Below are 23,371 nucleotides of genomic sequence, written 5' to 3'. Positions count from 1 at the left end.
GTTGACAGGGCCCCCCACCGTCTCTGATCTATTTCATGCCTTTCTTCTTTGATCCCTTCCTCTCCCTCCCTTAACATCACTAGATTTCTCCCTGTCTTCACCTTCCACCCCTCTCGTCTCCATATTGAACCATCATTCTCCACTATTTCCACCACCAGGAGTGTGATGCCACCACCAAATAATATTTCACTGTCTTCCCCTTTTATTATTCCGAAGTGTCTGTTTCACCTGCAAAGTTCTGGTCCATTCCAGCCCCAACATCCCCTCTCTTTCCTACAGCACCTTTCCATGCAAACACAAGAAATGCAACACCTGCCCTTTTACATCCTCCCTTCTCACCATTCAAAGCCCCAAAAGCTCCTCCCAAGTGAAGCATCAATTTACTTGTACTCCTTCCAATGTATTATATTTTACTTGGTGCTCATGATGCGGTTGCCTCTACATTGACCACACTCAGACTGGGTGACCATCTTGTGGAAAAGCTTCATTCGCTCTGCAGGCATGACACTGAGCTTCCTGTTGCTTGTCATTTTAATTCCCCGTCTTGCTCCCACTCTGGTCTTTCTGTCCCTGGCCTGTTACAGTTTCCAATGAACTCAAAACAAGCTCGAGAAACAACACTCCATATTTAATCTCAGCTCCCTACAGCAACACTGAGTTGAACAAATTTACATCATAACCTCTGCCTGCATTTTGTGCCCTTTTAGGCGGCTGTTATCCCTCCATTCACACCCCATTTCAACACATCCCTTGTATCTTTACAGTGCCCATTACCAGAAAACCTTCTGTCATCAATCCTACCACGACCTACCTACAGGGTTGCCGGGGGGGCGTTCCTTGCTGTGATCTAATTGCCCGATATGTCTCGCTACATTGCAACAGTGACTATATTGCAAAAGCATTTCCTGGGTCTTACAAGTATTTTCGGACGACTCGATTTCGTGAAAGGCGCTAAATAAATGCGCTAAATGAATTTTTCTTTCTAGCGGTTAATTCAAATGGAATCTGACGGCCCAAATCCCTCTAAAGCTCTTCCCAGCGCCTGTTATCAAAATAACTCCTTAACATTTATGGTAATTGATATTTTAGGGTGAGCGGCTACAATCATTAACAGAATTCAGTTTATGGATCGGGATTTACACCATGTTTCTCTGAATAGTTTATAACCGTCAGCAAGTTCCTCTGGAGCAAAGTGCGATATAATCTTAAACCTCGCCCATTTCCGCCTCCTCCCTCTCTCCAATCTCTCTCTCCACCCACTGCCAACTCTCCATGGACTTTCACTTTCTCTGGCTGGGTTCAATCATTCTCCATTTTCTAAACCTGTGCATCGCTCCCACCACTCTCTGCCTTGTTTTCCAATGTAAAAGACTACGGCACATAGTTTAGTCATAAGAATAACTACCCGAGCATTGAGATGAATTTCGTCGACAAATCCGTGATCTGAAGGTGTTCGACAGCGCAGTAAAGTCGAAACTGAAACCGGATTGAATCAGCAGTTGTTGAGTGTGAACATGGCTTCTAAACAGCAGGGAGAAAATTTCACAGAGGATTTAAATTGTCCAATTTGTCTTGATTTCTTTACCAATCCGGTAATACTGGATTGTGGACACAACTTCTGCCGCTCCTGTATCACCCAGTGTTGGGAAAAGGAGGTAAACTCCTGCCCGGAATGTAGAGAGCAGTTTCCGGAAATAAACCTCAGGGTAAATCGGGCCTTAGCGAATCTGGCCGAGAAAGCTCGAAAATTACACCTCGATCCGAAAGAGAAGGAAAGTAAACTTCACTGTGAGGAACATCAGGAAGAACTGAAGCTGTTTTGTGAAACTGACAAGAAATTGATCTGTTTGATTTGTCGAGATTCGCGGGAACACAAATCTCACGACTTTATGCCGATTAAAGAAGTTGTTGAAATCTACAAGGTAAAAGGGAAAATATTTTCTAAGCTGATAGTTTTATCACATTTTCATGGTCTAACACTTCCATTCTGTGATTTTCTCTCCCAATCCCAGGATCAGCTGAAATCTTCCTTAGATTCTCTCACAGAGAAGAAATCGGCGGTTCTAGAAACGGAACAGAAACAGAAACAGAAGATTTCCGAAGTTAGGGTAAGGTCTCCCTGTGCTGATTTTCTGGGATCTCGGTTAGTTTTGTTCCCTTTATCGCGGGACATTAATTATGTTTCATCTTCCATTTGTTAGGAACAGTCGAGCAGTCTGCAGACCCACATCACATCCGAGTTCACTAAAATGCACCAGATTCTCACTGAGAAAGAGCAGCGTTTACTCAGAGATCTCAGGGAAGAAGAGGAGAGGATTCTAGAAACAATGGAGAAAAACCTTCGAGAGATTCAGGAGAATTTAAATTCTATTGAGGAGAAGCTCTCAAACTTTCAGAAACAGATGGTGCAAAAAGACGAGTTGATATTTTTGAAGGTGAGGGAACATATTGCGGGTCAGTTCAATGAGACTTCGCACAGTCACAAAATAACTGATAACAAATAAATATAGAATGTACGGAAAAAATAAAAACGGAGTTAAACAAATTTCTGTCTGTTTCGTGGCAATTCTGCGGTCTCCCCGAAATAATCGGCTTCCACATTGTCTGCAGATTCCCGGGAATACTTGTAACCTCCCGAGAATGAGTTTTCTTGATCTTCTCACTTGCTTTGTGATTATTTCCGTGTTGCCAAGTTTAATTTTCTCCTGGACGCCTATTTCGATCCAGTTACAGCTCATGTTGTGTGTGTGTGGGTCTGTCTGGTACGGTGTGTGAGAGTTACTGTGTCTGTGAGAGGGACTGAAGTTGAGTTCCAGTTTATTTGACTCTCCACAATCTTCCTTCCAAAATGTATCACTTTACACTTCCGAGTTAAATCTCATCTGCTTTGAGTCTGCTCATTTCACCAGCCGCCCTGTTTATGTCCTCCTGAACTGTGTGCAGGTCAACTCATTACAGAAAGGATGTAATTGCATTAGGACACAGAGGAGATTTACGAGGATGTGACCAGGACTAGAAAAATGCAGCTATGAGGAAAGATTGGATAGACTGGGGCTGTTCTCCCTGCAACAGAGGAGGCTGAGGGGAGATTTGAGACATACAGAATTGTGAGGGGCCTGATATTGTGGGTGGGGAAGGGCCTATTTACATGCCAGAGAGGTCAGTGATGAGGGGGCACAGGTTTAAAGTTTTGGATAGAAAGATGAGAGGGGAGATGAGGAAAAACTTTTACACCCAGAGGGTTGTGGGATCTGGAACTCACTGCCTTAAAGGGTAGTAGAGGCAGAAACCCTGAACTCATTTAAAAACTGCCTGAATATTGACATCAAGTGCTGTAACCTGCAGGGCCGTGGACCAAATGGTGCAAAGTGCGATTAGGCTGGGTGTTTTTTTCCATCTGGCGCAGACACGATGGGCCAAGTGGCCTCTTTCTGTGCCGTAAACTTTCTATGATTCTAAATCTGTGACTTTGCTCCTCACTGTTCATGATTCATTTCTTTCAGGAGGAAGCTTGTCGGAAGAGAAGGTAGGACATGCTCTCTACTGAAATTCTGCACAGTTTGGTAAAATAACTCAGAAAGGTTTTGTTATGATTTCTTTTCTAGTTACCATCGCAACATTAAAGGGTCATTCATCGGGCGACAATAACTCTGCTTATGGTTTAAGCAGTAGTCTTTTATTAAAATGACAAACTTTATTCCAGCCGTTAGATGAGATTTCATATAACTGGTCTACATTATTGTATTAAATTACAAGATGCCATTCAATCCTGAAGTGCTCACTTGCAGGCTGCAGACTGCTGTTAGTGTGGCTGTGACCTTCCGACTGAACCTGAGAGAGCCACACCACCCATGTTTCCATGGTGTCGACCATCCATGTCCCTGCAAGGCTCCTGATCAACCCGGGAGAGTCATATGTTAATGGGGGAATGGGTTTTGTTTTTATTCCAATATAGAATCTTGATCTGTATCCTTAACACCAGCAAAACAGACCCAGCAGATGTGGCGGCACTGTGGGATAAACCTTGGAGGGAGTTGCTCTGGGAGTCCATAACATTGACTCCAGAGCCCATGAAGCCTCATGGCGTCAGGTCAAACATGGACGAGGAAACCTGCTGATTATCTTGTACCCACCCATCCGCCACACCTCAGCCCCTCACCCTTGCCTCAGCTGATGAATAAGCACTCCTCCACATTGAACTTCACTTGGAGGAAGCACTGAGTGGCAAAGGAGTAGAATGTACACTGGATAGGATTCAGTGTCCATCACCAAGATTGGCTCGGTCGTGGAACTACCTCCCTAGAGCACTGTGAGCGTACCTACACCACATGGACTGCAGAAGTTCAAAGAGGCAGCTCACCACCACCTTATGAAGGGCAATTAGGGGGGCAATAATGCTGGCCTCACCAGCGCTGCCCACATCTCATTCATTGATAAAAAACAATTTGCCACTACTGGCCGAGCTGGATATGCCCCAAAGGACATAGCTGCTAGACTGGGTCTGTGGCAGGTAGTGAGGGAACCAACAAGAGGGAAAAACATACTTGACCTCTTCCTCACTAATCTGCCTGCTGAGCATGCATCTGTCCATGGCTGTATCAGTAGGAGTGACCACCACACAGTCTTTGTGGAGGTGAACTCCTGCCTTCAGATTGAGGATGCCCACACACAAGACTGGGCATCCATGGAGCGTTGTGGACCATCAGCAGCAGCAAAATTGTACTCAACCACACTCTGTAACTTCGTGGCTCGGCATATCCCCAACTCTACCCTTACCACCAAGCCATGGCATTGACCCTGGTTCAATGAAGGCCCAGATTTTCCGGCCCTGTCGCTGCTGCGACCCACCGTGGGCAAGGCAGCAGCCCAGCCACAAGTCCATTGACTGGCGATGGGACTGGAAGATCGTGGCGGCGGGCGGGTGTGGAAAACTCCGCCTTTTCAGGAGGGCATGCCAAGAGCAGCAGCATTTATACCTAAAAAGGAGGTGTCAACATGGTGAAGCCAGGACTCAGGACGACTTACATGTCAGACAGCGTAAGCCACATGCGATAGACACAGCTAAGCGATCCAACAACCAATGGATCAGATGTAAATTGTGCAGCTATGGCCCTTCCAGCCATGCATGGCGTTGGACAATTAAATAACTAATTTGGGGAGGAGTCTCCACAAATATCCCCACCCTCAATGATGTGGGAACCCATCACATCATTGCAAAAGATTAAGGATGAACCTTTTGCTACAATCTTTAGCCAGATGTGCCCAGTGGATGATCCATCTCAGCCATCTCCAGAAATTCCCTGCCTACAAGTCTTCAGCCAATTCGATTCATTCCATGTGACATCAAGAAACGGCTGAAGGCACTGTTTCCTGCAAAGCTATGGGCCCTAACAATATTCTGGCAATAGTACTGAAGACTTGTGCTCCAGAACGTCCTGCGCCCCGAGCCAAGCTGTTCCAGTAAAGCTACAACACTGGCATCTACCTGGCTATGTGGAAAATTGCCCAGGTATTTCCTTTCCACAAAGAGCAGGACAAATCTGGCCTGGCCAATTACCACCCCATCAGTCTACTCTCCATCATCAGTAAAGTGTTGGAAGGGGTCATCAGCAATGATATCAAGAGGCACTTGCTTAGCAATAACCTGCTCACTGACGCTAAGTTTGGGTTCCACCACAGTCACTCAAATCCTGACCACATTACAGCCTTGATTCAATCATGGACAAAAGAGCTGAACTCCTTAGGTGAGGTGAGAGTGACTGCCTTTGACATCGTGGCCTAACTTGACCGAGTATGGCACCAAGGAGCCCAAGCGAAACTGGAATCAATGGAAATAAGGGGGGAAACTCTCCGGTGGTTGGAGCCATATCGAGCACAAAGAAAGATGGTTGTAGTTGTTGGAGGTCAATCATCTCAGCTCCAAGGCATCACTGCACGAGTTCCTCAGCCCATCCATCTTCAGCTGCTTCATCAATGACACTCCTTCCATCATAAAGTCAGAAGTGGGGATGTTTGCTGATGATTGCACAATGTTCAACACCATTCACGACTCTTCAGATACTGAAACAGTCCATGTCCAAATGCAGCAAGACTAAACAATATGCAGGTTTGGGCTGACAAATGGCAAATAACATTCGGGCCATAGAAGTGCCAGGCAATGGCCGTCTCCAACATGAGAAAACCTAACCATTGCCCCTTGATGTTCAATCATTTCCATTACCATTGCTGAATCGTGTGCTTGCACACAAACAGGAGAGAGAGCTCATCGTGAGTGAGATACAGCCAGAGTGAGTATGGATATTGGCAATTTGGTGCACAGTGGGAATTCGGTGCATAGGGAAAAAGGTGCTCTTTGCATGTTTATTTGGATATTCAACTTCTTAAATCTTCAAAGAGTGGTCTTGTCCTGCTGCAGCAGTAGAGTCTACAAGGGAAAGGAATGATTGGTAAGTAGTGGGTCAGGTCAGGTAAGTATTTACTACTTTAATCGCTTCTAGTTTAAGGTCTTTTTGTGGTTTATACTTTGTATATACTACAGTAACGAAGATCAGGAAAGAAGGGCCCCAGAGTAATTGATTGAAAGGTTTAATTTAAAGGGATAAGACATGGCAGGAGAGCTCAAGCCATGGTGTGCTCCTCGTGCTCCATGTGGGAAGCAGGGGACATTTCCAGTGCCCGGGACCAGCATGTGTGCATGAAGTATGTCCAGCTGCAGCTCCTGGAATCTCGGGTTTCAGAGCTGGAACGGCGGCTGGGGACGCTGTGGAGCGTCCGCGTGTCTGAGAGCATTGTCGATAGCACGTTTAGAGAGGAGGTCACACCTCAGCTGAAGGGACTTGAGGAAGAAAGAGAATGGGTAACCACCAGGCAGTCGAAGAGAAACAGGCAGGTAGTTCAGGAATCCCCTGGGGTCCCGCTCGCAAATTGCTATTCCATTTTGGAGGCTGATGAGGGCGCTGGTTCCTCCAGGGAGTGCGGACAGAGCCAAGCGTCTGGCACCACAAGCAGCCTGTCTGTAAAGGAGGGGAGGAAGAGCAGTAGTAATAGGGGATTCTATAGTCAGGTAAACAGATAGGTGCTACTGTGGCCGTCAACGTGACTCCAGGATGGTATACTGCCTCCCTGCTGCCAGGGTCCGGCATGTCACTGATCAGCTGCAGGGCATCCTGAAGGTGGAGGGTGATGAGGCAGAGGTCATGGCACAGTTTGGTACCAACGACATAGGTAGAAAGAGGGATGTGGTCTTGCATCAAGAATTCAGGGAGTTAGGCAGTGGACTAAAAAACGAGACCTTTCAGGTTGTAATCTCTGGATTACTCGCAGTGCCACGTGCTAGCGAGCTCGAAAATAGGAGAATAGCACAGATGAATATGTGGCTTAAGATTTGGTGCAGGAGGGAAAGTTTTAGATTCCTGGATGACTGGGACTGTTTCTGGGGAAGGTGGGACACGTACAAGCGGGACGGTCTACATCTGAACCAAAGCGGGACTAACATCCTTGCGGGTGGGTTTGCTAGTGCTGTTGGGAGGAGTTTAAACCAATTCGGCAGGGGGAGGGGACACAGAATGTTAGCCGGATAGGGACACATCATAATCCAGTAAAACAATCAAGTCTGAGGGAGGACAGCTGCATTACGTTTCAAGGGAGTAAGGCAAGGCTGGATGGCGTCTACTTTAATGCCAGGAGTATTACAGGTAAAAAGGATGAGTTAAGGGTGAGCATTGACACGTGGAATGGTGATATAGTAGCCATTGCTGAGACGTGGTTGAGTGAGGGAAAGGATTGGCAGTCAACCTTCCGGGGTATAGAATATTCAGGCGAGGCAGGGGAGGGGGTAAAAGAGGAGGAGCCATTGCATTATTAGTTAAGGAGTCAGTTACTGCAGTAAGGAGAGATGATATCTTGGAGGGGGCATCGAATGAAACTTTGCGGGTAGAGCTTAGGAATACAAAAGTGGCAGATACATTGTTAGGTTTTCCAGATAGTCAGCGGGAAATTGAGGAGCAAATATGTGCACAATTTGCGGAGGTGTATAAAAACAATAACAATAGGGTAATTATATTAGGTGATTTCGACTTTCCCAACATTAATTAGGATAGACATAGTGTTAAGGACTTGGATGGAGTGGATTTCTTGAAAAATGTACAGGAGAACTTTTTAGGTTAATATGTAGAGGGTCCAACAAGGGATGGCGCAGTGCTGGACCTAAATCTGGGGAATGAAGCCAGACCGGTGGCTGAGGTGGTGGTGGGGGAGCATTTTAGTGATAGCGACCACTACATGGTACAGTTTAAGTTTATAATGGACAAAGAAATAGACAAGTTGCAAAAAAATGGTTTGGATTGGGGGAGAGTGGATTTTCGTAAAATAAGGCAGGATCTGGCCAAGGTAAACTGGGAACAGCTACTTGTCGGGAAATCTACAGAGGAGCAGTGGGGGGCGTTGTAAATGGAAATAGGGACTCTACAGGCTCAACATGTTCCCTCTAGGGTGATAGGAAGGAGTAACGAGCCCAGAGAACCATGGATGACCTGAGATATTCAGGATATGATGAGAAGGAAAAGAGAGGCTTTTAGGAGGTACAAGGGAAGCAAATCAGTGGAGGCATTAATGGAGTACAGACAGTGCAGGGTGGAGCTTTATAAAGCAATTAGGAGAGCAAAGAGGGGATATAAGAAAGCTCTGGCTGGTAAAAGTAGGGAAAATCCCAAGATATTCTATAAGTGTATCAATGGGAAGAGGATAACCAGGGAAAGAGTAGGGCCAATAAGGGACCAAGGGGGTAATCTATGGGTGGAGCCAGAGGACATCGCTAGAATGTTGAATGAATACTTCACGTCCGTCTTCACCCAAGAGAATGAAGATGAAGGTATTGAGCTCGGTGAGAGAGACTGCGAGGTTCTTAAGCAAATTGATATAGGGAGTGACAAGATATTGGAGGTGTTTGCAAGCTTAAAAGTGGACAAATCTCCAGGTCCAGATCATTTGTGTCCCAGACGGCTGAGGGAGGCAAGGGAAGAGATCGCAAGGGCTCTGACCCAAATTTTTAATTCCTCTCTGGCCACAGGGGAGGTTCCTGAGGACTGGGGAACAGCTAATGTGGTTCCGCTCTTTAAGAAGTGTTGTAGAGAAAAGCCAGGGAACCACAGGCCAGTGAGTCTCACGTCAGTGGTAGGGAAACTATTGGAGAAATTTCTGAAGGAGAGTATCTATCTCCACTTGGAGCAGCAAGGTTTGATCAGCGATAGTCAGCATGGCTTTGACAGAGGGAAGTCATACCTTACAAATTTGATTGAATTTTTTGAGGAGGTGACCAGGTGTGTAGAGGAGGGTCGTGCAGTTGATGTAGTTTATATGGATTTCAGCAAAGCCTTTCACAAGGTCACACATGGGAGACTTATAAAGAAGGCAAATGCACATGGGATACACGGTAATTTGATAAGTTGGATTCAAAATCGGCTTAGTTGTAGGAGACAGAGGGCGATGACAGAAGGATGCTTTAGTGACTGGAAGCTAGTGTCCAGTGGTGTGCCACAGGGATCTGTGCTGGATCCCCTATTATTTGTCATTTATATAAACAACATAGATGACTATGTGTGGGGTACGATTAGTATGTTTACGAATGACACAAAGATTACCCAGGTGCTTAACAGTGAGGTTGAGTGTCTTGGGCTACATGAAGATATAGACGGGCTGGTCAAATGGGCAGATGGAATTTAACCCTGAAAGATGTGATGTGATACACTTTGGAAGGAGTAATTTGACAAGGAAGTATTCAATGAACGGCATGACACTATGAAGTTCTGAGCAACAAATGGACCTTGGCGTTTGTGTCCATAGATCTCTGAAGGGGGAGGAGCATGTTAGTGGGGTAATGAAAAAGGCATATGGGACACTTGCCTTTATCAATCGAAGCATAGATTACAAAAGTAGGGAAGTCATGTTGGAATTGTATAGAACCTTGGTGAGTCCACAGCTGGAGTACTGTGTGCAGTTCTGTTCACCACATTATAGGAAGGATGTTATTGCACTGGAGGAGATGCAGAGAAGATTCACCAGGATGTTGCCTGGGATGAAACATTTAAGTTATGAAGAGAGGTTGGATAGACTTGAGTTGTTTTCGTTGGAGCAGGGAAGACTGAGGGGGCGACCTGATCGAGGTGTACAAGATTATTAGGGGCATGGACAGGGTAGATAGGGAGCAGCTGTTCCCCTTAGTTGAAGGAACAGTCTCAAGGGGTCATAAGATCAAGTTGAGGGGCAGGAGCTTTAGGGGGAATATGAGGAAAAGGTTTTTTATCCAGAGGGTGGTGACGGTCTGGAATGCACTGCCTGGGAGGGTGGTGGAGGCGCGTTGCCTCAGATCCTTTAAAAAGAACCTGGATGAGCACTTGGCACGTCATAACATTCAAGGCTATGGGCTATGTGCTGGTGAATGGGATTGGTAGGTAGGTCAGGTGTTTCTCACGTGTCGGTGCAGACTCGATGGGCCGAAGGGCCTCTTCTGCACTGTGTGATTCTGTGATTCCCCCAATATCACCATCTTGGGGGTTAGAATTGACCAGAAACTGAACTGGATTAGCTGTGTAAATACTGTGGCTACAAGGGCAGTTCAGAGACTAGGAATCCAGCGGTGACTAACTCGCCTCCTGACTCCCCAAAGCCTGTCCACCATCCAGAAGACAAAAGTCAGGAGTGTGATGGAATACTTTCCACTTGCCTGAATGAGTGCTGCTCCAATAACATTCGAAAAGTTTGACACCATCCAGGACAAAGAAGCCCACTTGTTTGGCATCTCATCCACAAACATTAATTCTCACCAACACTGACGAACAGTGGCAGCAGTATGTACCATCTACAGGATGTACTGCAGGGCCTCACCAAGGCTCCTTAGACAGCACCTTCCAAACCCACAACTGCTGATGGACAAGGGCAGCAGAAGCATGGGAACACCACTACCTGAAAGTTCCCCTCCAAGCCTCACACTATCCGGACTTGGAAATATATCATCGTTCCTTCACTGTCACTGGGTCAAAGTCCTGGAACTCCCTCCCTAACAGCACCATGGCTGTACCTACAACATGTGGACTGCAGCGGTTCAAGAATGCAGCTCACCACCGCCTTCTGAAGGTGCAATATGGCGTTGGCAATAAATGCTGGCATAGCAGTGAAGGCCACATCCCATGAATGAATTAGAAAAATCAACACAGCAGCTGAAACTTGTTTTAAGATATACAGCAAAACTGACACCGAACCACAAGGAGATATTAATACCAATAACGGAGGTATGTTTTAAAGCGTATTAAAGGAAGAAAGAGGGATAGAAAGGCAGAAAGCTTTCAGAATTTCAGAGTTCAGGGCCTTGGCAGCTGAAGGTCCACCTGCCAATTGTGGAGTGATTAAAATCAGGGATATTCAAGAGGCCAGAAGTAGAGGAGCGCAGGTGTCTCGGAGAGTTGCGTAGACGTTTTCAGCCATTGCCTTTACTCTACAAGCTTTGTTTGTAATACAGCAGGTGGACAGGCTAAATGTTTATCTTCTCCTGTGATTTGTCATATCCCGGTAACTGAACTGTTATGGGCTATGGGCCTTTTTCAGGACATGGGTATTTCCATGCTCTGCCCTTGCATTTCATGTCTAAAATCATGCCTAAGGTGTTCTAATACGATGAATTTATAACAGAAACTGTTTCATATTTATAGGATTAGTGATGACGGTTATGAGCTCTCAGTGTCTGATGCTGCCCTGACTATCGGAAAGTTCAAAGGTCCTCTACAGTACACAGCGTGGAGGGAAATGATAAACTCCATCAACCCCGGTAAAACTCCTATATTAATTTTCTTGATCATAGGCCCCAGATTAAACACTCACATCGCCGGTTGTTAATCCCTAGAGACTCTCCATTCTTATATTTTTTATTCTGTGGTTTCCTCTGGGTAAGTGTCTGAAGCCATCAGCACTGTGTGTCAAAGCAGTGAAGGGATCTGTGTAACCAGATGAATAGAGCACGGATCTCAGGATGTGAAATAGAATTTGTAGAGGAGATTGGACTGGAATTCTGGGAACATTTTTCATCAATGTATAATCAGGAAGTCATGCAGACTTTGAAGAGAATGTGTGAAAAGAGAGCGAATGCGTGAAGTGGAATTAAACTCCTTAGTCACGAGAAAGTGAGTCTGCACTGGAAAAGGGAGGACACCAGGGGTTTTATCCAAGTGTTCGAGATTGAAACAGTACAGAGGGGATAAACATTCATAGTTTTCACACAATCACAGAGTCTGCATCAATGTAAGGATAACGTCAAATTTAGAAAAGGGAGGGGACACAGCGGTTTGGGTTGAACGAGGTTGATTTTTTGAGTGACCCCATTGATCGAGCAGGTAGTGAAACAGTGAACCCACTTCTCTGTCTACGAACTTGATAAGAAGCCAAATCCATTCTGAGGGTTGAGCTGCAGTATAATGTCATTGTCCAGTTTGTCATAGGTCTGTTGTGTGGAAAGGTGCTCGGTGGTCCTTGTTAGACAGAGGTGGGCGGGGGTGTGGGAGAATCAAGAAATCCGATGTTCCTCCAGTGAGGGGTTGTGGTAGTGTGATCATCGTAAGGTCATAAGAAATAGGCGTAGGAATAAGCCATTTGGCTCAACCTGCTCTGCCATTTGATACGATCATGGCTCATGTGACTGTGGCCCTAACTGCCCTTTTTTTCCTGTCCCCTGTAGCCCTTCACTCCACTATCGATCAAAAATATGTCTAATTTAGCCCTGACTAAATAAAACAACTTCGTCTCCATTGCTCTCTGTGGAAGAGAATTGCAAAGGCTAACATCCCTCCAAGAGAAGAAATTCCCTCTCATCTCTGTCTTAAAAGGGAGACAGACCCCTTATTTATAAACTATTTCCCCTGCTTCTAGATTCCCCCGCTAGTGGAAACACCCTCTTAGTATGTCCCCTGTCAAGCTCCCTCAGAATCATATATGCTTCAATAAGATCACCTCTGATTTTTCTAAACATCAAGAGTACAGGCCTAATCTGCTGAACCTTTCCTCAAAAGACAACTCCTTCATCCCAGGAATCAGCCTAGTGAACCTTCTTTGAACTATTTCAAAGATAAATATATATCTCCTTTAAGTAAGGAAACCGTACTGTACCATTACTCTCGCCAATGCCCTAAGCAGCTCTCTCAAGAGTTCTCCATTATTATGCTCCATCTCCCTTTCAATAGAGGACAACATTCCATTTGCTTATTAATAACTTGCCGTACCTGGTTAGGGAGGTAGTCAGAAAAGTGGAGTTGAAGCGACAATTAGAGCAACCATGATCTTATCGAATGGTGGAGCAGGTCAATGGGCAAATGGCTTACTCATGCTCATACTCCTTGTATTCTTGTGCCAAACGTTTATGATTAATGTACAAGATCCCCTTGTCCTCCAGTATTCAGCAATTTCTCCCCATTTAAATAATATTATACTTTTCAATTCTTCCTGAAAAAGTCATACTCCACATTATGCTCCAGCTGCCAGTTTTTCCCACTTACTTAACCTCTCCATATCCCTTTGCAGACACCTTAAATCCGCCTTCATGATTTGCATTCCTGCATATTATCATCAGCAAATTTGTCTGCAATATAGTCTGTCCTTCTAATATGTCACGAATATAGATCATAAATAGTTGAGGGCCAAGCACTGATTATTGCAGAACTCCACTAGTTACAATTTACCAGCCTGAAAATGACCTATTTCCCCTGGCTCTCTGTGTCCTTCCAATTAGCCAATCGTCTAATAATGCCACTGTATCACCTCTAACACCTTGAGCTCTTATCTTCTGCAGTAAACTTTCATGCAGCACTTTATCGAATGCCTTTTGGAAATCAAAATACACTACATCTACTACTTTCCCATTATCCACCATGCTTGTTACATCATCAAAGAACTCTAATAAATTTGTCAAACATGATTTCCCTTTCAAAAAACAATTTTGACTCTGCCATATAATGTAACGATTTCTAAATGTCCTGCTATACCTTTTTAAGATTAAGGTTCCCAGGGTTTTCCCAATGACAGATGTTAGATTAGCTGGCCTGTAGTTCACTGATTTCTGTCCCCCTCTTTTCTTGAACAGTGATGTTACATTCATGGCTTTCCAGTCCGTTGTGAACTTTCCAGAATCTAGGGAATTTTGGAAGATCACAACAACCATTCCATTCAGCCACTTCCATTCAGACCCAATGATGCAAGTCATCAGGTCCAAGGTTATTGTCAGCTGTTAATCCCTTTAGTAGTTTTCCTACTGCTTTTTCTCGACTAATCATGATCGTTTCAAATTCCTCGGTCCCTTTTGCCCTTATTTTTCTTAGGATGCTTTTTTGTCTCTTCTACTGTGAAGAATACTTGTTCAAAGTCTCTGCCATGCCCCGGGTTCCCAGTATTAATTCCCCAGTCTCACCCTCTGAGAGGCCGGCACTGACCATCATTACTCTTCATTTTGATATAGTTGCAGAAGCTTTTACTGTCTGTTTTAGCTTTTTTGTAAGTTTTCTCTCATACTCCAATCTCTCCCTCTTTTTTTTACACATCCTTTGCAGGTTTCTAAACTTTTCCAAATTTTCTGGACTACCACTGATCTTAGCAGCATTATACATCTTTTCTTTCAATTTTACATCACCCTTAACTTCCTTAGTTAGCCACAGATAGAGCACTCTGTTCACTGAGTCTTCCTTTTTGGATGGAATATATCTTTGTTGGGAGTTATGAAGTATCGCCTTAAACGTCTGCCACTGTTCCTCTACCATCTTATCTTTAATCTATTTCCCCAATCCACTTTAGCCAACGCTGTCTTCATGTCCATGCAACTGTCTTCATTTAAGTTTAAGGCACTAGTTTCAGACCTAAATTGCTCACTCTCAAACTGAATGTGAAATTTTATCATATATGATCTCTCTTACTGAGAGGATCTTTTACGATGAGGTAATTCTTTAATCCTGTCTCATTAGATATTTCCAGGTTTAAAATAGACTGTTTCCTGGTTGGTTCAGGAACATATTTTTTTCTAAGAAACTGTCCTGAGTGCAACCTATGAGCTCATCCTCAGGCTACCTTTTCCAATTTGATTTATCCAATCTGTATGAAGGTTAACATCGCCCATAGTTATTGCAGTATCTTTCTTACAATCCCTGGCTTCTGACTTGCCTTTATAACCATAGTGTCTATATGCTCACACAGTTCAGTGTCTGTTCCATGGTAATCCCCAAGGTGTTGATGGTGGGGGATAGAGTGATGGAAATGCAGCTGAATGTCAAGGATGATGCTTAGATTCCCTTTTGTTTGTGATAATCATTTCCCGGCGCTTATGTTACGTACTACTCATCAGCCCAAGATTGAATGCTGTCCAGGTCTTATAGCATACGGCCATCGACTGCTTCAGTACCAGAGATGCTGAAAATGGTGCTGAACACTTTGCAATCATCAGTGACCATCCCGTCAATTGATGCAAGGCAGATTATTGAGAAAGCAGCTGAAGACTGGTGGGTTGAGGTCACTAACCTGACAAACTCCTGCAGTGATCACCGGGGGCTGAGATTATTGGTCTCCAAAAACTGCAAACATCTGCTTTGGTGCTGATATGATTTCTATAAATGGTGATTCCCTGACTGCTAATGACATCTTATCACTGGCTTTCAGCTCTTCTGTCCATGATGGACGAAGTCTGTATGGGATCTTGAGCCAAGTGGCCCTGCCGGAATGCAAACTGAGAATTGATAAGCATTTTAATTGCTGTGTAAATGCCATCTGATGGCATTGTTGGCAACACTTGTCTGATGATTGTTGCATCAGTGATTGGCCATTTTGGATTTGTCCTGCTTTTGGTGGACAGGATATGTTTGGGCAATTTCCCACTTTGTTGGATAGATGCCTGTGTTGTAACTCTACTGGAACAACTTGGCTATGGGTGTAGCTAATTTTTGAGTACAAATCTTCAGTAGTGCAGCTGAGATGTTGTCTGAGCCCATAGCCTTTGCTCTTTCCAGTGAGATAATCCGTTACTTGTGATCATGTGATGTCAGTTGAATCAGCTGAAGACTGGCATCTGTGACATTGATGACGTTGGAAGGAGACCAAGATGGATCATCCACTCGACATTTCAGGTTGAAAATGGTTGCTGTTGTTTCAGGCTTGTCTTTTGTATGACATGCGGGGCTCACTCCTCACTGTGCCTGGATATGTAAATGAAGCCTGCTCCTCCAGTGAGTAGTTTAATTGTCCACCCTCATTGATGACTGGATGTGGCAGAACTGCAATTTTTCAAGTAAAAACAGAGAAAGCTGGAAATGCTGGTCAGGCAGCATCTTAGGAGAGATAATCAGAGTTAACAGGTGGAATCTTCCACTCTAAAGGCGACGTTCGGCGATGGGCACAGAAGTGGAAGTGATTCCCGCTGTCGGGTAGGGCGGCTGAACATGGGTGATCTTGCCCTTTTCCGCTTATTACTGATTCATTGATGTGGAGCACAGAAAATCTGGTGTTGAGTGCAGGCAGGAAGTCGCTGTCCCTATCATTACCTCATGGGTTCGCAGTCCAGGCGTCTTTATTTAAAGATACCCGGAAAACAGGGTGTAGCAGTCAGCAGGCTGCTTCCACCTCTACTGAGCAAGTACGGGCTGCACCTAGACATAGCGGTAGGTTCAGATAAAATTAAGAAGTATGATGCTGGATTAGAACTGCTATTGGCAGGAGTAGACCATCCAGCCCTTCGAGCCCACTCAGCCATTCAATGAGATCATGGCTGATCCTCTACTTCAACACCATTTTCCTGCACTATCCCCGGGTCCATTGATGTTTTTAACATGTAGACATCTATCCATTTCAATCTTGCACACACTCAATGACTGAGCCTCCACAGCCGTCTGGGACAGAGACTTCCAAAGATTCATCACCCTCTGAGTGAAGAAATTCCTCCTCATCTCGGTCCTAAATGACCTGCCCCTTATTCTGAAACTGTGTCCCCTGGTTCTAGACCCACCCGCCACATCAACCAGGGAAGCATCTTTCCTGCATTTACCCTGTCAAGCCCTGTAAGAATTTTGTATATTTGAACGAGATCACCTCTCCTTCTTCTAAACTCCAGAGATTAATGGGCCCATCTATTTAATCTTTCCTTAAAGGGCAATCCCTCCATTCCAGGAATTAATTTGTGAACCTAAATTACACTCAGTCTATGGCAAGTATATCATTCCTTAGGTAAGGAGAACAAAACTACACATAATATTCCAGGTTCATTCTCACTAAGGCACTATATAATTGCAGTAAGACATCTTTACTCCTGTACTCAAATCCTTTTGCAATAAAGGTCAACATGGCATTTGCATTCTGTATTCCTTGCTGTACCTGAATTTTAGCTTTCAGTGACTCATCAACAAGGACACTCAAGTCCCTTTGACGTTCAACATTTCCCAGCCCCTCATCATTTAAGAAATACTCTGTATTTCAGTTTTTGCCACGAAAGTGGATATCCCCATATTTTTCCGCATTGAATTCCATCTGCCAGATTTTTGCCCACTAACTGAGCCTCTCCAAATCTCCTTGAATCATTTCTGCATCCTGCTCACAACCGACACTTCCATCTAGTTTTGTGACATCTGGAAACTTGGAAATATTACATTTAATCCCAACATCCAAATCATTGAAATGGATTATGAATATCTGGGGCCCAAGGACTGATCCTAGTGATACCCCACTAGTCACAACCTGCCCACCTGAAAATGACCCATTTATTCCTATTCTCCGTTTTCTGTCCGTTAACCAGTTCTCAATCCATGCCTGTACATTCCACCAAATTGCATTTGCTCTCATTTTGTTTGCCAAACTCTTGTGTGGGATGTTATCAAAAGCTTTTTGAAAATCTAAATACACCACAAACCCCAGTTACCCCTTACATATTCTGCTAGTTACATTCTCCAAAATCTCCAACAGGTTTGTTAAACATGATTTCTCTTTCATTAAGTCCATGTTGATTCTGCCCAAGCTCACCATTATTTTCCAAGTGTCCTGTTATCACATCCTTTATTAATGATTCTAGCATTAACCCTACTACTGATGTTAGGCTAACAGGTCTGTAGTTTCCCCTTTTCTCTGTCCCTCCTTTCTGAAATAGTGGGGTTATACTTGCCACCCTCCCATCTGCAAGAACAATTCCAAGGTCTATAGGATTTTGAAAGATGAACACCAATGCACCGACTTTCTCTCCAGCCACCTCATTCAACATTCTGGGATGTAGATCATCAGGTCCAGGCGATTTATCTACTTTAAGTCCCATTCATTTCTCTAATACTTTTCTTTTACTAATGATATTGTGTTGCAGTTCCTTCTTGATATTTGTCCCTTGATCCTCCACTATTTCTGGGAGGTTTTTAATGTTGATCATTGATATTTGGGTGGATTATGAGAAAGTTCATGTGATTTGCCTTGGCCGCATCTGTCATTAAGTATGCACTTTGTGGTGTGTTCAACCACAGTTTTCCTGTTAATTCATGTTTACTTCATGTTAATTCTTTATGTTAGAACATAAAATAGATAGTATTATCTGTTTGCTTTGTTGACTCTTGGATATTAAAATTATTCTGTTTGTTTCAAAACATGGATCTTTAGGCTTTAATAAAAATAAAAGCAAAAACTGCGATGCTTGAAATCCAAAACAAAAACAAAACCTGGAAAAACTCAGCAGGTCTGGCAGTATCTGCGGAAAGGAACACAGTTAACATTTTGAGTCCGAATGACCCTTCAACAGAGCTAAGTAAAAATAGAAGAGAGGTGAAATATAAGCTGGTTTAAGTGGCGGTGGGACAAGTAGAGCTGGATAGATGGCCAGTGATAGGTGGATATAACCAAAAGATGTCACAGACAAAAGGCCAAAGAGGTGTTGAAGGTGGAAATATTATCTAAGGAATGTGCTAATTAAGGGTAGAAAGCAGGATGAACAAGGTACAGAAAGCCTTGGTGGGGGTGAGGTGGGGGTGAAGGAATCGAAAAAGGCTAGAAGGAAGAGATAAAACAATGGATGGAAATACATTTAAAAATATTGGAAATAGGTGGGAAAAGAAAAATCTATTGAAATTATTGGAAAAAAAGAGGGGGATTGGAAAGGGGATGGGGATGGAGGAGAAAGTTCATGATCTAAAATTGTTGAACTCAATATTCAGTCCGAAAGGCTGTAAAGTGCCTCATCAGAAGATGAGGTGTTGTTCCTCCAGTTTGCGTTGAGCTTCACTGGAACAATGCAGCAGGCCAAGGATGGATATGTGGGCATGAGAGCAGGGTTTGAGTGTTGAAATGGCAAGTGACAGGGAGGTCTTGTTAATGCTTGCGGACAGACCAAAGGGGTTCTGCAAAGCGGTCACCCAGTCTGCGTTTGGTCTCTCCAATGTAGAGGAAACTGCATTGGGAGCAACGAATGCAGTAGACTAAATTGAGGGAAGTGCAAGTGAAATGCTGCTTCACTTGAAATGTGTATTTGGGCCCTTGGACAGTGAGGAGAGGGGAAGTAAAGGGGCAGGTGTTGCACCTTCTGCGGTTGTATGGGAAGTGCCATGGGAGGGGATTGAGGTGTAGGGGATGATGGAGGAGTGGACCAGGGTGTCCCGGAGGGAACGATCCATGCAGAATGCCACCAGGCAGGGTGAAGGGAAGATGTGTTTGGTGGTGGCATCATGCTGGAGTTGGTGGAAATGGTGGAGGATGATCCTTTGAATGTGGAGGCTGGTAGGGTGATAAGTGAGGACAAGGGGGACCCTATCATGTTTCTGGGAGGGAGAGGAATGCTTTATTATCTTAATTTATTATCTTTATTTATCTAAAGTCTTTATTCTTTTAGTAAGTAACTGGGATTTCAAATTTGGTCAACTAACAAAAAAAAGTTAATGGTCACTAACCAGATGATAACCAAATTTGGGGGTCTTGTCTGGGACTATAACAAGTTTTGGGCTCTGGCCTAGCAATATACCAAGAGAGACAGCAGAACTCTACAGCAGAGAGGGATCTGGGAATTCTGGTACATCAGTCACAAAAAATAATACGCAGGTGCAGCAAGTGATTAGGAAGGTAAATGAAATGTTGATGTCTGTTGCAGTAGGAATCAAGTATTAAACGATGCAATTGTTCCTACACCTGTACAGGGTCTTACTGAGAATGTATATGGAGTACTGTGTACCATTTTGATCTCCTTACTTAAGAAATCAGATAATACATGAGAATCAGTACTGAGAAGGCTCGCTTTACTGATTCCTGGTTCGGAGGGGTTATTTTAGGACAAAAGGTTGAGCAGGTTGGGCCTATATCCATTGGAGTTTGGACGAACGAGACGTGATCTTACTGAAACATGTAAGATGCCGAGAGGATGTTTCTTTTGGAGAGGAGTCTGTAACTTGGGGACAGTTTAAAAATTAGGGGTCTCCCATTTAAGACTGAGATGAGGAGAATTTGTTTCCTGTCAGAGGGTCGTTAAGTTTGGAATTCTCTTCCCCAGCGAGCAGTGAAGGCTGGGTCATTGAATATATTCAATCAGATCAGCAATTATCTTGTCAAATGGTGGAGCAGGCTTGAGGGGCTGAATGGCCTACTCTTGTTCCTAATTCTAGTGTTCTTCTAATTTAATTTTGTTTGGTATCTTACAGGATAAGATTGCGTACAGCCTGTGTGACATTTTCGCACTGCTTCTCGGAAGTATTACTCCCCAACCACACTCTCTCCAGCTCTCTTTCTCTCCTGCCCCTCTGTTTCCTCCCCATCTCTCCACAACATTATCTTTCACCCTCCTGCTCTCCTTCTCACAATCTGTCTCCCACACTCACTTTCCTTTCCCCTCACCCCACCCCACTGAATCATTCCACTACCTGTCCCTCATGCTCTCCCACTTCTCCCCATCCTTCTCTCCACACATACTTTCTCACTCCCCTTGACCACACTCTCTCACTCACCTCCCATTCTCCCTTTCTCTCTCCCTCTTTAACTTCTGCTCTCTTTCTTACCTCTGCCCTACCCACAATCTTTCTCTCTCCCCTTCCACACACTTTATCTCTCTTCTGCCATGCACTCATCACCCTCCCCTCCCCCTCCTGCTAGATCTAACATCAGACCCTCCTGTTCCCTGCCTCCATTCCCTACCTATTGTCCCATTCCGGCCCTTTCGCTCTCTCTTCCACTGACCCAGACCTCTCTCTCCTTCCCTCATCATTCCACTTTACCTCTTCCACGCACCCTCTCCTCCCACGCAGCCCCTCCTCCCATGGTCTCCCTTCACTCTTCCACACTTTTCCCTCTTCCGCACTCTTCCCTCTCCCCCTTCTGCTTTCCTTCCTGCCTTGCACATTCTCTCACCTCTCCCACTCTCACACCTTCCCATTCTTCCTTCCACACTACTGCTGTCGCTAATCCTGCCCCTGTCTCTTTTCACACACTACCACTTTTGCATTCACCCTCCAGCTCCCCTCTCTCTCACACACTATCACACTCTCCCTGCCCCCTACACTCTCTACCCCTCCATCTTGCTCTCTCACACCATCACACTCTCCCTGCCCCCCTACACACTCTACCCCTCCATCCTGCTCTCTCACACCATCACACTCTCCCTGCCCCCCTGCACTCTCTACCCCTGCATCTCACTCTTTTACACCATCACACTCTCCCTGCCCCCTTTCACACTCTACCTCTACATCTCACTCTCTACCCCTGCATCTCACTCTTTCACACCATCACACTCTCCCTGCCCCTCTACACTCTCTACCCCTCTACACTCTCTCACACCATCACACTCTCCCTGCCCCTCTACACTCTCTACCCCTCCATCTCACTCACTCGGATCCCCACACACTTCCTGCCACTCTCCTGCTCTCTTTACTCGAACCTCTCTTTCTCACCCACTCTCCCAATCTCCCTGTCATCCTGGTTTCTCTCTCTCTCTTGCTTCCTTTTTCTCAATCCCTCCTGCTCTCACTCTCTCCCACCTCTTCCTCTCCGGCACTCCGCTCCCACTCTCCCTCTCCACTCTCCTGCTCCCTCCCCCTCATCCACTCCCTCCTCTGCTGCCATTTTCTCTCCTCAACTTCACCTCCCACCTCCATCTCTTTCCAGCTCCCTCTCTCTCTCTGTCTCCCCCTATCCTTCTGCTCTCTCTCCACATCTGCTCCCCTCTCTCCCTCCGGGCTCCTTCCTCACACTCTCTCCCCCTCCCCAGCCCCTCTCTCTAAATCACTGACTGTGTTATTTTAACTTTCCCCCAGCTCCAGCCTCTCTGACTCTGGATCCGGACACAGCGAATCCCCAGCTCATCCTGTCTGAGGACCGGACCAGTGTGAGACTCGGAGACAAACGGCAGCCGCTCCCTAACACCCCGGAGAGGTTTGATTCCTGGGTCTGTGTCCTGGGATCAGAGGGATTCACATCAGGGAGACATTACTGGGAGGTGGGGGTGGGGGAGAAGACTGGGTGGGGGCTCGGAGTGGCCCGAGAGTCTGTGAACAGGAAAGGGAGAATCTCCCTGATCCCCGAGTCCGGATTCTGGGCTGTGGAGCGGGATCCGAGAAGAGGTTATTTTGCCTCCACCTCCCCCTCACCGACCCCCCTCACCCCGAGTGTGAACCCCCGGAAGATCGGGGTTTTCCTGGACTACGAGGGTGGACAGGTGTCATTTTACAATGTGGACAACATGTCCCATCTCCACACTTTCACCCACACTTTCACTGGGAGAATCTTTCCCTTCTTCAGTCCGGTATTTGGAATCTTTCCCATCTTCGGTATGCGATGGATTATTGGCTGGAAAAACTCGGCCCCGCTGAGAATCTGCGGGGTTAAAGGTCACTAACGGATCCATCCCATAATTTCACACCGGCTCCCTGCCTCCTGCCAGCTGTAAACTGATGGGTGTCGGTCTCAGTCACAGGTGGAGGGAGAAGCCAGGTTAACATTCCGGATATAAACCCTGTCTGGGAACTGGGTGGGGGGGTTCCCAGTGTGTGTGTGTGAGTGGGGAGGAGGTCTGTCTGTGTGTGTGTGTGTGTGTGTGTTGGGTGGGGGTCCCTGTGTGTGTGTGTCGGGTGGGGGTCCCGGTGTGTGTGTGTGTGGGTCCATGTGTGTGTGGGGTGGGGGTCCCTGTGTGTGTGTGTGAGTGGTGGGGGGGGGGGACTGTGTGTGTGTGTGTTGGAGGGGGGTGTGTGCTGGGGGGGGTCCCTGTGTGTGTGTGGGGTGGGGGGTCCCTGTGTGTGTGGGGTGGGGGTCCTTGTGTGTGTGTGTTTGTGTGAGAGTGGGGTAGGGGTCCGTGTGTGTGTGTGTGTGTCGGGTGGGGGTCCCTGTGTGTGTGTGTATGTGTGTGTGTGAGAGTGGGGTG

At 45.6% G+C, this 23,371-nt stretch overlaps 1 protein-coding gene across 1 annotated transcript; it reads left to right on the top strand.

Annotated features, from left to right (window-relative positions):
* Positions 1-1,278: 1,278 nt before the first annotated feature.
* Positions 1,279-22,849, top strand: LOC144695642 (zinc-binding protein A33-like). Its single transcript, XM_078566557.1, has 6 exons — positions 1,279-1,922; positions 2,013-2,108; positions 2,202-2,435; positions 3,504-3,526; positions 11,703-11,818; positions 22,269-22,849. The coding sequence occupies exons 1-6, from the start codon at positions 1,515-1,517 to the stop codon at positions 22,847-22,849; spliced, it is 1,458 nt and encodes a 485-aa protein (XP_078422683.1). The 5' UTR covers positions 1,279-1,514.
* Positions 22,850-23,371: the final 522 nt, after the last annotated feature.

The sequence above is a fragment of the Cetorhinus maximus genome, chromosome 21, assembly GCF_964194155.1.
Source record: "Cetorhinus maximus chromosome 21, sCetMax3.hap1.1, whole genome shotgun sequence".
Classification (NCBI taxonomy): Eukaryota; Metazoa; Chordata; class Chondrichthyes; order Lamniformes; family Cetorhinidae; genus Cetorhinus; species Cetorhinus maximus.
This window is presented reverse-complemented; position numbering and strand designations above follow the sequence as displayed.